General features: G+C 41.9%; 1 protein-coding gene across 8 annotated transcripts in view; it reads left to right on the top strand.

Annotated features, from left to right (window-relative positions):
* epha7 (eph receptor A7) overlaps window positions 1–17383 on the top strand; it is a 164190-nt gene that overhangs the window by 39464 nt on the left and 107343 nt on the right. For 5 of the 8 annotated variants that reach the window (XM_060913959.1, XM_060913957.1, XM_060913958.1 and 2 more), the window contains exon 5: window positions 13339–13674. In XM_060913959.1, the coding sequence (XP_060769942.1) occupies window positions 13339–13674 (336 nt within the window). Of the gene's footprint in view, window positions 1–5265; window positions 6919–10029; window positions 10190–13338; window positions 13675–17383 lie in introns of those variants that run through there. The other 3 variants (XR_009654045.1, XR_009654044.1, XM_060913961.1) reach the window with 3 other exon arrangements.

Genomic DNA, 17383 nt, shown 5'->3' with positions numbered 1-17383 from the left:
ACCAATTTGTCACAAGAATTGTTCCCTTCGCCTTAATATGTCAGTCTTTCTTTCTTATGATGTAAAACCCAAGCTAAAATCAACTTTGATCATGTACAATTCTATATTATTGCCACAAGCCACAGAAATGTATGCTAAAATCCACAAAACAGCAAAACAATAGCCATCCTAAATATTATTTAAGAACTTTGATAGTTTTAGCTGATATTTAGAGAGTTTTTCAAAGGGTTATGGTGGTTAAATTGCTGATTTTCTAAACATATGCCGTGTCTATTTCAGACGCGTCACATCCATAACGGAATTTCGTCGCATCCATAACGCTGACTTTTCCTTCCGAAACTCTGCATGAAATACAAAATATTTTAAACAAAGATTTTTTAATATTCACCTTGGACCCCTCTATCAAATGGATATCTCCATTTCGATATTAGGTTTACAATTTCACAGAGTTTGATAATAATGTACAGTCACCCAAGAAAAGTGATACTTTTTCTGTCACGTCCATCACGCATCTTTTATTGGCATTTTCTGGCATGCCCTAGATGTACTATGGGAATTGTTCTTGTTCTATCACTTCTCCAGTATGGTACAGCCTTAAAATATGCAACACCTGTTTAAATACTGGGAGACAATAAAACATGCACTGGGTCATTTGTTGCCATTTTGAGTTCAAGTGTCACATCCATAACGCTGGAATTGCTCTAATGCGCATGTTGCAATTTAATTTCGTTTGTGAAAATTGTACCAGAGTTTTGACCCTCGATTAAATACCTTGCACAATTTCATGAGGGTGTACGTTCTTCTGAAATCAACTCCTCTTACAGTTTGTGGAGGAATTTCATCAAACTCGGCAACAGGCTTTGTTATATGACAGTTATACGCATATTGAAATTTCGTTTAATTTGGGCAAATTTTACCAAAGTTATGCCCTTGATTATTAACAAACTTGTACTTTGGCAATTTCATCAAGGTGTGCTTGCTTTCTGAAAACAACTTCCCTCACAATTTTTATCCCCCGCTGGCCGAAAGGCCCGAAGGGGGCTTATGTCGTGGCGACGTCCGTCCGTCCGTCTGTCCGTCCCGGAAAGGGTACTCACCTTCTGAAATCAACTCCTCTTACAATTTTTGGACGAATTTCCCGAAGCTTGGCAGGATTCTTTGTTATATCTCGGTAATGTGCATATTGCAATTTCGTTCAATTAGGTTACATTTTACCAGAGTTCCAGCCTTCGATTAACAAAATTACAGTATACTTTGACAATTTCCTGAAGGTGCGCTCGCCTTCTGACATCAACTCCTCTCACAAGTTTTGGACGAATTTCCCGAAGCTTGGCAAAACCTCTTGTGATATGACGGTAATGCGCATGTTGCGATTTAATTTCGTTTGTGAAAATTGTACTAGAGTTTTGACCCTCGATTAAATACCTTGCACAATTTCATGAGGGTGTACGTTCTTCTGAAATCAACTCCTCTTAAAGTTTGTGGAGGAATTTCACCAAACTTGGCAACAGGCTTTGTTATATGACAGTTATACGCATATTGAAATTTCGTTTAATTTGGGCAAATTTTACCAAAGTTATGCCCTTGATTATTAACAAACTTGTACTTTGGCAATTTCATCAAGGTGTGCTTGCTTTCTGAAAACAACTTCCCTCACAATTTTTATCCCCCGCTGGCCGAAAGGCCCGAAGGGGGCTTATGTCGTGGCGACGTCCGTCCGTCCGTCCGTCTGTCCGTCCCGGAAAGGGTACTCACCTTCTGAAATCAACTCCTCTTACAATTTTTGGACGAATTTCCTGAAGCTTGGCAGGATCCTTTGTTATATCTCGGTAATATGCATATTGCAATTTCGTTCAATTAGGTTACATTTTACCAGAGTTCCAGCCTTCGATTAACAAAATTACAGTATACTTTGACAATTTCCTGAAGGTGCGCTCGCCTTCTGACATCAACTCCTCTCACAAGTTTTGGACGAATTTCCCGAAGCTTGGCAAAACGTCTTGTGATATGACGGTAATGCGCATGTTGCGATTTAATTTCGTTTGTGAAAATTGTACTAGAGTTTTGACCCTCGATTAAATACCTTGCACAATTTCATGAGGGTGTACGTTCTTCTGAAATCAACTCCTCTCACAGTTTGTGGAGGAATTTCACCAAACTTGGCAACAGGCTTTGTTATATGACAGTTATATGCATATTGAAATTTCGTTTAATTTGGGCAAATTTTACCAAAGTTATGCGCTTGATGATTATTAACAAACTTGTACTTTGGCAATTTCATCAAGGTGTGCTTGCTTTCTGAAAACAACTTCCCTCACGATTTTTATCCCCCGCTGGCCGAAAGGCCCGAAGGGGGATTATGTCGTGGCGACGTCCGTCCGTCCGTCCATCCCGGAAAGGGTACTCACCTTCTGAAATCAACTCCTCTTACAATTTTTGGAGGAATTTCATGAAACTTGGCAGGATTCTTTGTTTATATGTCGGTAATACGGTAATAATTTTGTTCAATTCAGTCACGTTTTACCAGAGTTATGGCCTAGTTGCCAGCGGGGGATATTGTGCTCTCAGAGCACTCTTGTGGATGTGTTTAGCTCCGATTTCTGTATTTTCATTGGCTGTCATGCTTAACCAATCAGAATCATTGGCTTCTGGAGTAAAGCTATAGATTTGGATGATCGGCCAGATCTGTTTTAATGGTACTTAATTTGCAAAACGTTGCGGGACAGAAACGCACATCGAGAACCCGAGAAAGAAAATCCGACTCATTAATATTTCCCCTTTGGCATTTTGCAGCACTGAGACCAGAGTTCAGTCACCATGTGAGCAAATCTGCTTAATTTCACTGACACTCGTATGGAAGCGACTCGAGCTTAACTACGCTTAATTATTGACTTGACTTCTAATAGGAGGCGCAGCTCTGAGCAGATAAGAAGTGCATTCCAAAGTTAAGCCCTAAGTCGAGTCACAACACCCACACACACACACACACACACACACACGGACACACACTGCGGATCAGCAGATGACCTAATTAACATGCTGTCACTGGAAATCTCGAGACGTCTGCCTCGCTTTAATGCTCTTGTATCTCATTCTCAGGGATTTTTTCAATAATTACGGAGTGTCTTTTTAATTTCCAAGAAAAACCACCAAAAATAGTCACCTTTTCTTAAAGCAGGTCCTTTAATAAGACTTGGCACCCCGGAACTGTTTGAAAGCCTTTAAGCGAGAGGCTGATCTCTCAGTGATCTGGCACAACAATCAGGCTTGTAGTACTCGAGTCCGACTCGTGCTCGAATTTTAAGGACTTGTGACTCGACTCGGACTTGAGTGCTGATCACTCGGACTCGCGCATTAACCGCCTTCAGACTCGTAAATTGGAGACGAGGACTGGGATTATTTTCTGTATTTTTTGTAACATGCCATAATAATTTGGCATGAGATATTTATATCTGTATTAATTTTGTACTAATTTCACGCAAGAGTGTCACGCCTTGGCGCCTGCATCAGATAGACTCTCGGGCGTGCGCCGTAAACGACTCGCGCCTACACAGGATTAAGGCTCAATCGATGCGCTAATATAAAAAGTGTGAAAACACACTTACTTTGCGAAGTATTGAGCTGCATTGCTGACACATTACCGAACCTTATTTCTTTGTTTGGTTTCCTGATCCCTGATTTCCTGTTTCTTGTCTTTGATTCTGCCGAGTCTACGATAGCCTGTTTGTGCCTCGCTGGAGCTATTGCCTGTTTCACCATTTTACGATTTTGCCTGCCGTTCTGGATTGTCTTCACTTGTATTAATAAACACACCTTCTGCACTTACATCCGTCTCCCAACCGTCTCTGACAGAATACTTCACACTCCCTGATCAAGAGAACGCACATTCACCTGTTCATACGTCACATTCAGGAACAAACTAATGTTAATGGCGCTGAAACAGCCACCGTCAAATGGCGCAGGTGGAGTCTTGGACTCGACTCGAATTTGTTTTTAATGACTCTGACTTGGGCGGCACGGTGGTGTAGTGGTTAGCACTGCCGCCTCACAGCAAGAAGGTCCGGGTTCGAGCCCTGGGGCCGGCGAGGGCCTTTCTGTGTGGAGTTTGCATGTTCTCCCCGTGTCCGCGTGGGTTTCCTCCGGGTGCTCCGGTTTCCCCCACAGTCCAAAGACATGCAGGTTAGGTTAACTGGTGACTCTAAATTGACCGTAGGTGTGAATGTGAGTGTGAATGGTTGTCTGTGTCTATGTGTCAGCCCTGTGATGACCTGGAGACTTGTCCAGGGTGTACCCCGCCTTTCGCCCATAGTCAGCTGGGATAGGCTCCAGCTTGCCTGCGACCCTGTAGAACAGGATAAAGCAGCTAGAGATAATGAGATGAGATGACTCTGACTTGAAAACTGGGACTCGAGACTGGACTCGGACTCGAGGTTTAGTGACTCGACTACAACACTGAAGGCAACATCGTACAGTATATATTTGCAATACCAGAGCGCTGTTGAATTCTCAATTCTGATTGGTCAGAAGACTCCGTCTGCATGATCTAAGGCCAATAAAAAGAGATTAAAAAACAAACAAACCCCAAAACTGTGTTTTTATTTAACAAGAAAGTGCTTGTAATCGTTGATATGACTTTCTAAGTGTTCTGTAATGAGGTGTTTGTTGAACATTTATTGAAGGAGTCTGTCAGTTTTTCCACCATGGGAAAGTCTTTGGAATGACTTTGTTTGTTTATGCTTTTTAGTTTTTTTATTCCCCATCAGGGGGATTATGTCGTGGCGAAGTCCGTCCGTCCGTCCCAGAAAGGGTTCCCGCCTTCTGAAATCAACTCCTCTCACAATTTTTGGAGGAATTTCACAAAAGGCTTGGTTATTGGACAGTAATATGCATATTGCAGTTTCGTTTGCAATATATTGTCGTGGGGGATATTGTGCTCTCGGAGCACTCTTGTTTTTGTTTGTCTTCAGAAAAGACTGTCGAACGAGCAACTGCGTATCGCTGCTTTAACGTAAGCAGCTGACGTTCCAAATCATGAAGTATAACTATAAACGGATTTAAAAAAGTACACTGCCTCTCTTATTAATAAAGATCAAATTGTCATCAAGTTGCTGCGGTGGTTACGGTAACTTGGCTTCACATCACAGTACCTTATTGTTGATTGATTTATTCATTTTTCTTTAACGAGTATTCTTAGGTTTGGACATTTCCATGATTTATAGTTCGAGCATATTGTGATGTGTGTGTGTGGTTTTTTTTTTTTGGCAGTTCTTTGCCAGATTCGCTGCTGGAAATGCACGTTCACTCCTCCAGAACGATCCTGCTGAGGAGTCAAGATCATACACGTGTCGGTGATTGAGAAATCAGGCTGCGAGAGCGGCCGAAGATTAATCTGAGGCATGAAACGGAGGTAGGAGAGGGAGAGAGAGAGAGAGAGAGAGAGAGAGAGGTTGAGAAGAAACATCAGGTCAGGAAAACAGGAAGTCGTCGTGTAGACTCCTTGCTCACGTTGCATGCATTATAATCCTGAGGTGTGTGTGTGTGTATGTATCCATGGATGGCTTGAGGTGAGGGCGTTTTAGCAGTCGCGTCCCTCGGATTTAACTCCATCTCCTTGCTATCGAGCGAGACGCTGAAGTGGCACTCGAGGCAGCCGAGAGTTCCTCCTTGTTTATTGCTGGATAATCAGTCCCTTGATCTTTGCCACTCGAGTGTCAAAAGCGAGCAGCTGTGATCATGGAGCCATAACTACAATCATTATATGTAGCCATGGAAATACACAACGCATCCCAGGAGGTGAAGTGTGTGTGTGTGTGTGAGTGTGAGTGAGTGGGCGTTGGCGCTTTTCCTAACGGAGCATGAAGTAGGAGGTGAGGCTGAGATGGAAAAAAGTGAGGGTGAATACACTTGTTGTTAATCCCATCCTCATCATCACGTCCTGTTTGTTTTTCGTTGCTTTTTATTACAACTGAAAATTAATTCCGACTTTCCTGTATTCTTCTGTTTTTATTGTCTATTCATGCTCGTATGTGAGTATCCAAATACGGCAGTACTTAAATACACCAGTCTGATAATACGCAGGCGTCCTAGTACACAAGCTAGCTGTATGCAAGTATGCTAGTCTAACAAAGCTACTATACAAGTGGGCAAGTATGCAGGTATGTTAGTATGTAGATGGACCAGGATGCAAGTAGTCTAGTATTCAAAGATACAAATAGGCTGGTACTGTAGTCTGCAAGTATGCTAGAATATAACTGGACTAGTGTGCTAGTATTCAAATAGGCTAGTAGGCTGGTATATGGTGGTATGTAAATAGGCGAGTGTTCTAGTATAAATGCACCCATGCAAATAGACTAGTATGCAAGTACGCTAGTATAAAGAAAGCTACTATACAAGTGGGCAAGTATGTAGATATGTTAGTATGCAAGTATTCTAGTATGCAACTATACGCATAGGCTAGTACTGTAGTATGCAAGTATGCTGGAATACAACCGGACTAGTATAATAGTATTCAAATAGGCTAGTAGGCTGGTATACGAGTGTACTAGTATACAAGTTTGGTGGAATGTAAATAGGCTAGTGTTCTAGTATAAACGCACCCTAGTATGCAAGTAATGCAACTAATATGCCAATAGATGAGTAAACTAGACGAGTACTGTAGTATGCAGATAGGCAAGCGTGCTCAAATACAACTGGGCTAGTGTGTTAGTATAATAGTATTCAAATAGGCTAGTAGACTGGTATGCAAGTGTACTAGTATACAAGTATGGTGGTATGTAACTAGCCGAGTGTTCTAGTATAAACGCAGCCTAGTATGCAAGGGTCTACTAATATGTGAATAGACTAGTAAACTACGATGCGAGCATACTAGTATTCAACTGCGCTAGCTAGTATGCAAGTATGCTAGTATAAGTGGGCAAGTATATAGGTATGTTAGTACAACCCCGATTTCCAAAAAAGTTGGGACAAAGTACAAATTGTAAATAAAAACGGAATGCAATGATGTGGAAGTTTCAAAATTCCATATTTTATTCAGAATAGAACATAGATGACATATCAAATGTTTAAACTGAGAAAATGTATCATTTCAAGAGAAAAATTAGGTGATTTTAAATTTCATGACAACACCACATCTCAAAAAAGTTGGGACAAGGCCATGTTTACCACTGTGAGACATCCCCTTTTCTCTTTACAACAGTCTGTAAATGTCTGGGGACTGAGGAGACAAGTTGCTCAAGTTTAGGGATAGGAATGTTAACCCATTCTTGTCTAATGTAGGATTCTAGTTGCTCAACTGTCTTAGGTCTTTTTTGTCGTATCTTCCGTTTTATGATGCGCCAAATGTTTTCTATGGGTGAAAGATCTGGACTGCAGGCTGGCCAGTTCAGTACCCGGACCCTTCTTCTACGCAGCCATGATGCTGTAATTGATGCAGTATGTGGTTTGGCATTGTCATGTTGGAAAATGCAAGGTCTTCCCTGAAAGAGACGTCATCTGGATGGGAGCATATGTTGCTCTAGAACCTGGATATACCTTTCAGCATTGATGGTGTCTTTCCAGATGTGTAAGCTGCCCATGCCACACGCACTTATGCAACCCCGTACCATCAGAGATGCAGGCTTCTGAACTGAGCGCTGATAACAACTTGGGTCGTCCTTCTCCTCTTTAGTCCGAATGACACGGCGTCCCTGATTTCCATAAAGAACTTCAAATTTTGATTCGTCTGACCACAGAACAGTTTTCCACTTTGCCACAGTCCATTTTAAATGAGCCTTGGCCCAGAGAAGACGTCTGCGCTTCTGGATCATGTTTAGATACGGCTTCTTCTTTGAACTATAGAGTTTTAGCTGGCAACGGCGGATGGCACGGTGACTTGTGTTCACAGATAATGTTCTCTGGAAATATTCCTGAGCCCATTTTGTGATTTCCAATACAGAAGCATGCCTGTATGTGATGCAGTGCCGTCTAAGGGCCCGAAGATCACGGGCACCCAGTATGGTTTTCCAGCCTTGACCCTTATGCACAGAGATTCTTCCAGATTCTCTGAATCTTTTGATGATATTATGCACTGTAGATGATGATATGTTCAAACTCTTTGCAATTTTACACTGTCGAACTCCTTTCTGATATTGCCACTATTTGTCGGCGCAGAATTAGGGGGATTGGTGATCCTCTTCCCATCTTTACTTCTGAGAGCCGCTGCCACTCCAAGATGCTCTTTTTATACCCAGTCATGTTAATGACCTATTGCCAATTGACCTAATGAGTTGCAATTTGGTCCTCCAGCTGTTCCTTTTTTGTACCTTTTAACTTTTCCAGCCTCTTATTGCCCCTGTCCCAACTTTTTTGAGATGTGTTGCTGTCATGAAATTTCAAATGAGCCAATATTTGGCATGAAATTTCAAAATGTCTCACTTTCGATATTTGATATGTTGTCTATATTCTACTGTGAATACAATATCAGTTTTTGAGATTTGTAAATTATTTCATTCCGTTTTTATTTACAATTTGTACTTTGTCCCAACTTTTTTGGAATCGGGGTAGTATGTTAGCATGAGGAAAGCTGCTATACAAGTGGGCAAGTATATAGGTATGTTAGTATGCAGATAGGCTAGTATTCAAGTATTCTAGTATGCAAATAGGCTAGTTCTGTAGTATGCAGATAGGCAAGCATGCTAGAATACAACTGGGCTAGTGTGCTAGTATAATAGTATTCAAGTAGGCTAGTAGACTGGTATGCAAGTGTACTAGTATACAAGTATGGTGGTATGCAAATAGCCGAGTGTTCTAGTATAAATGCACCCTAGTATGCAAGTATCTACTAATATGCAAATACACTAGTAAACTAGTATGCAACTAGAATAGTATGCAAGTATGCTAGTATAAAGAAATCTACTCTACAAGTAGGCAAGTATGCTAATATGCAAAAGGCTAGTACTGTAGTATGCAAGTATTCAAGTATGCAGATAGACAAGCATGCTAGAATACAACTGGGCTAGTGTGCGAGTATACTAGTATTAAAATAAGCTGGTATACAGGTGTACTAGTGTACAAGTATGGTGGTATGTAAATAGCTGAGTGTTCTAGTATAAACATACCATTGTATGCAAGTAAAGCAACTAATATGCCAATATACAAGTAAACTAGTATGCAAGTGTGCTAGTATTTGACTAGGATAGCTACTATGCTAGTAGGCAAGCATACGGGTATGTTAGTATGCATATAGGCAAGTATACAGATATTCTAGTATGCAGATATACAAATAGACGAGTACTGTAGTACACAGATGTGCAAGCATGCTAGAATACAACTGGGCTAGTGTGCTAGTATAATACTATTCAAATAGGCTAGTAGACTGGTATGCAAGTGGACTAGTATACAAGTATGGTGGTATGTAACTAGCCGAGTGTTCTAGTATAAATGTACCCTCGGATGCAAGTATCTACTAATATGCCAATAGACTAGTAAACTAGTGTGCAAATAGAGTAGTATGCAAGTATGCTAGTTTAAGGATGGGTATGTTAGTGATAGGCGAGTACTATAGTCTGAATACAACTGGGCTTGGTGTAAACGGGGCACTATTCTAGTATAAGCCTACCCTAGGATGCACATATCTACAAATACGCCAACAGACTAGTGAACTAGTATGCAAATAGAATAGTATGCTAGTATACAAGTGGGCAGATATTGGAGAATAAAAATACGATCGTATCCAAATATGTTAGTAGGCAAGCATGCGACTGAAACAGTGTATGTGGCCTGTATATGTGGCATATTATTCAGTAAATAATTCAGTACTCGCCTGTCCATGAATTTACTGCAGTGAAACTAGAAGGGCGTGCGTTAGAGGCGTGGCGACAGTTGGTTCGGATCTGATGATAAACCCCAGAGGGGTTCGTGAGAAAGATTAGCGTCCATTTCTGCTCAAAATGTCGACGGCCAACATCAAGGCCGCTGCGTGTACTGTATGATACGCGATCGACATGCTTTTATTGATCGGCGCTGTATTGCCATTTTTGATTTGCATGTCAGCATCTTACTCAGGAGAAAAAGAGAAGGCGTCGTGGCAGCGAGGCGAACGCCGAATTGAATTGAGAGAGGAGGATGGAGACAGGAGAAACTAGAGAGAGTGACGGAAAGAGATGAGAAGACACACTCGCATAGAGAAACCTCCACTCTTCACCTACCACAGGTGGCTCTTTCATCTCGTCTGATCATGCATTTTCCCTCCCTGCACCTCTGATGAATATTGCAGCATGAATGTGTGTGTGTGTGTGATCGAGTGAGAAGAAAAAGTGTGTGTGTGTGTGCGCGCCATTATCCCGAATGAAGAGCACCTTTTTAAGTGTCGTATTATTCGTCCTTATTGTTCCAAAGCTTGCTTTTTGCCCTCATCCATATGGATGGTGCGTCTTGAAAGTAGACGTGTCAGCGCTTTCACAAAACATCAAAAACCACAAACTCATAAACCCTTTTTTCGAAACGAGGCTCGTGAAATTAGCGCAAACGACATTATGGCAATAAGATCGAAGGCGTGCTGGATGTGGGATGATCACAGAGGCCACGCGCGCGCCATGATTTTACCACACAAGGTCGAATTCCTGGTCTTCAAAAAGATAGAGAGACGACTCGGTGTTTTCTGCGCCGTGGTTGTTGGCAGCCGTGACTCCACTTTTTGTAGTTCCGCTTGTAAATATCAGCCCGACTGTCAAGAGCATAAACTTTTACTACGTTCTCAGGGCTTGATTGTTACACGGGAAGCTTGTTATCCTTTTAGTTGGCTAATTAATTAGGATAGGAATACGATGACTCGGGTAGCCAGCGTTTTTTATTTGATCGTTTATCAAAACCCGTGCTTGACACCCTTGATGATTTGGGCTCGAGAACGAGACCTGTGTAAATCTTCGTCATTCATCATCATCAGATGAAAGAAATATGTTTTTAAACTTGTGCGATGTAGATGGAAGTGGACTCTGACTTTTGGCCCCTACTGTAGTTTCCACCGGAAGCTACGACTATACCTTCTGTCTCCGAGCTCATTATTGAGTTCTTTCACCGCCTTGTCTCCTCCTGGTCCACACTGACCTTGGTATCTCTCGAGTGCGTCTCCCCTGTATTGTGGAACGTCTCACAGTATCTGGGTTACACTCTAATTGTGTGTCAGCACTTGCCAGCGGGACCGGATTCTGCATGTCCCCATGGCACATTAATACAGCGGGCGAGAGGAGAGAATAATCCAGTGAATGTGCCGAGTGTCAGCGTCGGCGTCACTCTTCCCATCACTCGGTTACATAACTCGGCTCTGTTCTCGCTTTCTTCTCAGCCTGACCTCTCTCAGCTTCTTAGATCCAGAATTTACAAGACAGCGGTCACCTTCTGTGTAGTTAGAGAGCTCATCTCTATTCCTCTGCAGGCCTTGCGCCTCTCTTACCTCAACACAGCCTCGTCTACAGGACTAGGAACTTCTAGCACGAGGAAAGTTCGGTTTTTACGTGGTCACCAATCCAATAGCAAAGGTTTCAGTTGTACGGTTCTTGGGAATTGCTTACAATTGGTGCAAATTTGCATCAAGGCAAGTTTTCAAAGCCGCCATTTTGTTTTGTCGAACTCGGTCAGGGAATGGGTCGACGCACAGAGGTGACGTCATACACTCAACCAAAACACAAGTCATATGTAATGCTAGTGTGTGAAAGTTGCAGTTTTAAATCTTCGCAAACCTGAAAAATCACAGTTTAAAAAAAAAAAAACCTTTTGTAATGTAAAAGATGCCTCCGAGTCATTGGAGCGCACAGCCACTCTTGAGGCAGGGATTTTGATCCGTAACTCACCACTAAACAAGATGGATCGCGTGAAGTGGATAGTTTGTTCGACTTCGTCGAAAAAATTTTGATTCCGATGGCAGCTTTGAGGTTTGTACGGTACATTTCGACAGCTTCTGCTTTACTGTGTCAAAGGATCTTGAACAGCTGTTTCTGGAGTCGTACCAATGATCTGGAAAACTGAAGTCTCTGCCGTTCGTGCTGAAGAACTCCGCAAGGTGAGATGTCAAAGTTGTCTTCGATTTTGTCCAAACTACCTGAAACCATAGCTGATTTTTATCTGGCCAGAAGGGGGATTATGTCGTGGCGATGTCTGTCCGTCCATCCAGGGAAGGGTACTCACCTTCTGAAATCAACTCCTCTCACAATTTTTGGAGGAATTTCACGAAATTCCTTGACGGGATTCTTTGTTATATGTCGGTAATACGCACATTGCAATTTCCTTCAGTTCAGTCGCATTTTACCAGAGTTATGGCCCTTGATTATCAAACTTGTACTTTGACAATTTCACGAGTGTGTATTAAGCACTTAGAGCATAGATATAGTTGCCAGCGGGGGATATCGTGCTTTCAGAGCACTCAAAACGTTTGTATTTACTTTAAAGATGGTCAGGGAAGTGTTCGCTATCACAACCGAAAACCACCAAGATCAGACTGAAGAAACGGTGGATGAGCTTGACCCCGGTCCTTGTTCTGAGGCAATGGCGTGCTTGTACGCTTCGCTACCCTCCTCAGTTGCTTGAGGTTCGAGACTTTGGCTGTTTTCAAACTCTGTGCCATCTGAAGGGGGTCCGTGTTCAAAATTATCCGAGCAATTCGAAGAAAAACTGAAAGAAGTCGCACTTTCACTGGAAGACATCGCAAAACTTGACGATATTTGTTGTGTAGCTCAAGCAGAAAGTTGAGTGTATGACATTACAGTTCGGTTTTTTGGTTGCTACCAGTGACTCTTTTAAGCAGGCGCGCGGATGCAAAATAAACACTGCGGACCTTGAAATATCGACTGTTAAAATTCAGATAACTCGCGACCCGTCTCAAAAATTTCAGGGAAATTTACTTTCCACAATATTATTTTTCTTTGAGTCGGGAGAATTTGTTTGTGTTATGTTGTTTGAATTTCATAAAATCTTATCAAAGTCGCGAAATATCTTGACCAAAATGAATGAATGTTTAATTTCAGCAAAACAAGCAAAATTTTGTGCTACAAACGGAAACTGTTTTGTTTTGTTTGTTACTGATACGGGATGCCAACTTTACAAAAGACTAATTTAATAGTTGACTAAAATAATTGACTAAAATGAGACTAAAATCCAGTTTCACGTTGCAGATTATGGAGAAAATTTCAAATTTTCATTTCTCGCTGAACCTTTTCATTAGGCATTTTGCATCATCCGATATGACGCGATGCATAACATGCTCGTTCACGCCATACGTTCCTCAGAATCTACCATTCAGACCACCACCCGTAACTCAGTTCTTTCTGTCCCCCCCCCCCCCCCCCCCCCCCCCCCCCGACTCTTTAGGACCTCCTTCAGCGCCTCAGAATCTGGTCTACAACATCAACCAAACCACCGTAACCCTCGAGTGGAACCCTCCGGCTGACTTAGGCGGCCGCGACGATCTCACCTACCGGATCGTATGCAGGAGGTGCAGCTGGGAACCGGAGGAGTGTGTGCCGTGCGGAGGGAACGTGGCGTACACACCACAGCAGAGCGGTCTCACGGAAACCTCCGTCACCATCAGCGAGCTGCTGCCACACGCCAACTACACTTTTGAGGTGGAAGCCGTGAACGGCGTCTCGGACCTGAGCCGGACGCAGAGACTCTTTGCCGCCGTCAGCATCGCCACCAGTCAGGCTGGTAAGAAGTTTTAGTTTTCTTGGTGAGCGGGAAGGAGAATGCAGTGCTGGATTAAATGGATTTCTGAGAGGAATTATTATTATTATTATTATTATTGCTGTTATTACTAGGTGATTTTGATTAACCATTATATTCTGTCCAGTGCAGCAAACAGTGTTTGTTGCGTTGTTGGTTTGCGCTGTAATGCGGCGGCTGCTCTGGTTTCCCTGATTTGCACTCTGTTACCCAGCCCTTGTGAGAGCATGTAATTTCAAACGGGTGCGTTTACGGTGCCGGCTGTGCCGTGCCATGCTGTACTTCCCTCGCTGGCACTAATTTCACAAATTATTTTCCATGAAGTTTGTAATTTGTGCGAACAGAATATGATGAATAGCAAAAGTCACGTTGGGATTCTGTCATTTGTTTAATCCCGGCTGGATCGGGAGTCATGCTTAAAGCGGACAGGCCGACTCTCTTGCTTGGTGTTCTGATGAAGACGTGCTTATTATTGTGACGAATGAAGTGAGCATGAAGGTCGCACTGAAGTCAAGGTAGATCTTCGGTTGCAAAAAGCGGTGTGCTTTTTTGGTGTCCTTTTTTTTTTTTCCCCCGCTCCCCTCATTTCATTACCCCTGAGAGAATCAACTCATGGTGTTCGGTTGCTGTGTACACACTTCCAAGCAAACGTCATGCTAGATCTTTCCTCCCTAATAGATATTTTTTAAGGATCATGCAAACAAGATTTCTCTTTCATACGCAACGACCCATGAAATATAATTTGCTATCAAGTGCACACTGACTGTGCTCATTAATGTGGGGTTAGCTGAGCTAGATAGCCTTGGTGTTTTACTGTAAGTACAGCGCAAGCACAAATGATTTCTGTGTCTCTTGCTCTCACACTCTCTCTCTTTCTCTCTCTCTCACACACACACACACAGTGTAGAATAAGGCCACACGGAATAGCACGTAATTTAAAAACTCATTTCTCATACTTGGGATATGTGTGTTTTTTACGAAGCAGACAAAAGAGCATGATCTCAGATCTCAGATACGAGTTTGTCGGCGCATTCATCTGCTTTGGGATAAGGAAGGTGCGGAAAGACGGAGGGACGGAGCAGAGATGAGCGAGCGATGATGAATGTTCAGTGACAGGGACCGTGACAGAGACGCACGGTAGAGCAAGAGACTGCAAGGGCATCCAGATTCATAGCGAGCGAGAAGGCAAAAGAGAGAAAGAAAGACCTCGTGTCTGTCCAGGCCTTCTGTAATGATGCCTGGCTTGCTGACAAAACACAATTACTGCAGTAACCCCGGGCAATATGCAGTGATTAGTTATAGTGCGAGTGAGGAAACTTTATCCACGAAGCCGTGTTTACTTTGTTGAAACAGCTCGCTGCATCGCTTTTGCTTTGGCTTCGTTCATCAACGTATCTGACGGGTCCAAAAGTCCGAATTCATTACCGAGAACTGTTTTTTTTGTTTTATTTCATCAGTTGTGGAAAGCAATTACATTTTGCAAAACAAGTTCCTGTCGTTCTTAACTAATAAGAGAACCAAACCCATGATGTCACTGATGGAACAATTAAGTCAGTGAACGTGAGCATGCACACATTTCCCACAAATTCTACATGCTGTACTAGGCTAGCTAGCTAACTTAGTTCCAAGAAATTAGCAGTGAACAAAATAATTGTGTTTTCCGACTAGGTTGCTGTTAAATAAATTCTTAAGATGATGATAATACAGAATACTGAAATCTCACTTGCGTTTACTTATGAAAAATGCTCGCTAGTTTGCTAGCAGTTAACTAGCCGACTAGTTATTTGACACAGCAGGATTTAAAGTTAGCATAATCCTTTGTGCGCATGGATCCTTTCATGAGTATTTTTGTTGTTCCTGAACTATTTTTATCACATCACAGATGTTAAAATGGTGCTTTCGGGCATTTAGCACTGTGTATTATAAACATAAATACATAATCATCCAGGCCATTTATGCTTCTATAGAGGGCTAATTTCCCTCCTGTGATGATGTACCCACACAATTTTCCCACAGAACCTGCGTACTAAGCTAGCTAGCTAACTAACGTGTGAAAAATTAGCAATGAGCAAAATTGTTGCGTTGTTTTCTGACTGGGTTGCTGTTAAATAAAGAAATTCCTGAGAAAATAATCCAAATCGAGTCCCAAGATACTAAAATTTCACGAGTGTTTACTTGTCAGAAACGCTTGCTAGTTTGTTAGCAGTTAACTAGCCGGCTAGCTAAGGATTTTGAGTTAGCATAATCCTTTGCGCTCCTGGATCCTTTTTATTACAGATGTTAAAGTGGTGCTTTCAGGGATGACCGCATTTACACTGTGTATTATAAACATAAATACATAATCATCCAGGCTGTTTATGCTTCTATAGAGGGCTAATTTCCCTCCTGTGATGATGTACCTGCACAATTTTCCCGCAGAACCTGCGTACTAAGCTAGCTAGCTAACTAACATGTGAAAAATTAGCAATGAGCAAAATTGTTGCGGTGTTTTCTGACTGGGTTGCTGTTAACTAAAGAAATTCCTGAGAAAATAATCCAAATCAAGTCCCAGATACTAAAATTTCACGAGTGTTTACTTGTCAGAAACGCTTGCTAGTTTGCTAGCAGTTAACTAGCCGGCTAATTTGTTGACACAGCAGGCTTGAGAGTTAGCATAACACTTTGTGCTCCTGGATTGTTTTTTGTTTTGTTTCGTTCCTAAACTATTTTTATCACTTTCATCGATTACATTTACACTGTGTATTATAAACGTAAATATATAATCATCCAGGCCGTTTATGCTTCTATAGAGCGCTAATTTCCCTCCTGTGATGATGTACCCGCACAATTTTCCCACAGAACCTGCGTACTAAGCTAGCTAGCTAACTAACATGTGAAAAATTAGCACTGAGCAAAATTGTTGCGGTGTTTTCTGACTGGGTTGCTGTTAAATAAAGAAATTCCTGAGAAAATAATCCAAATCAAGTCCCAGATACTAAAATTTCACGAGTGTTTACTTGTCAGAAACGCTTGCTAGTTTGCTAGCAGTTAACTAGCCGGCTAATTTGTTGACACAGCAGGCTTGAGAGTTAGCATAACACTTTGTGCTCCTGGATTGTTTTTTGTTTTGTTTCGTTCCTAAACTATTTTTATCACTTTCATCGATTACATTTACACTGTGTATTATAAACGTAAATATATAATCATTCAGGCCGTTTATGCTTCTATAGAGCGCTAATTTCCCTCCTGTGATGATGTACCCGCACAATTTTCTCACAGAACCTGCGTACTAAGCTAGCTAGCTAACTAATGTGTGGAAAATTAGCAATGAGCAAAATTGTTGTGGTGTTTTCTGACTGGGTTGCTGTTAAATAAAGAAATTCCTGAGAAAATAATCCAAATCGAGTCCCGAGATACTAAAATTTCACGCGTGTTTACTTGTCAGAAACGCTTGCTAGTTTGTTAGCAGTTAACTAGCCGGCTAGCTAAGGATTTTGAGTTAGCATAATCCTTTGCGCTCCTGGATCCTTTTTATTACAGATGTTAAAGTGGTGCTTTCAGGGATGACAGCATTTAGCACTGTGTATTATAAACATAAATACATAATCATACAGGCTGTTTATGCTTCTACAGAGGGCTAATTTCGCTCTTGTGATGTACCCGAACCATTTTTCCCACAGAACCTGCGTACTAAGCTAGCTAGCTAACTAACTTA

Source organism: Neoarius graeffei, chromosome 2, assembly GCF_027579695.1.
Source record: "Neoarius graeffei isolate fNeoGra1 chromosome 2, fNeoGra1.pri, whole genome shotgun sequence".
Taxonomy (NCBI): Eukaryota; Metazoa; Chordata; class Actinopteri; order Siluriformes; family Ariidae; genus Neoarius; species Neoarius graeffei.
This window is presented reverse-complemented; position numbering and strand designations above follow the sequence as displayed.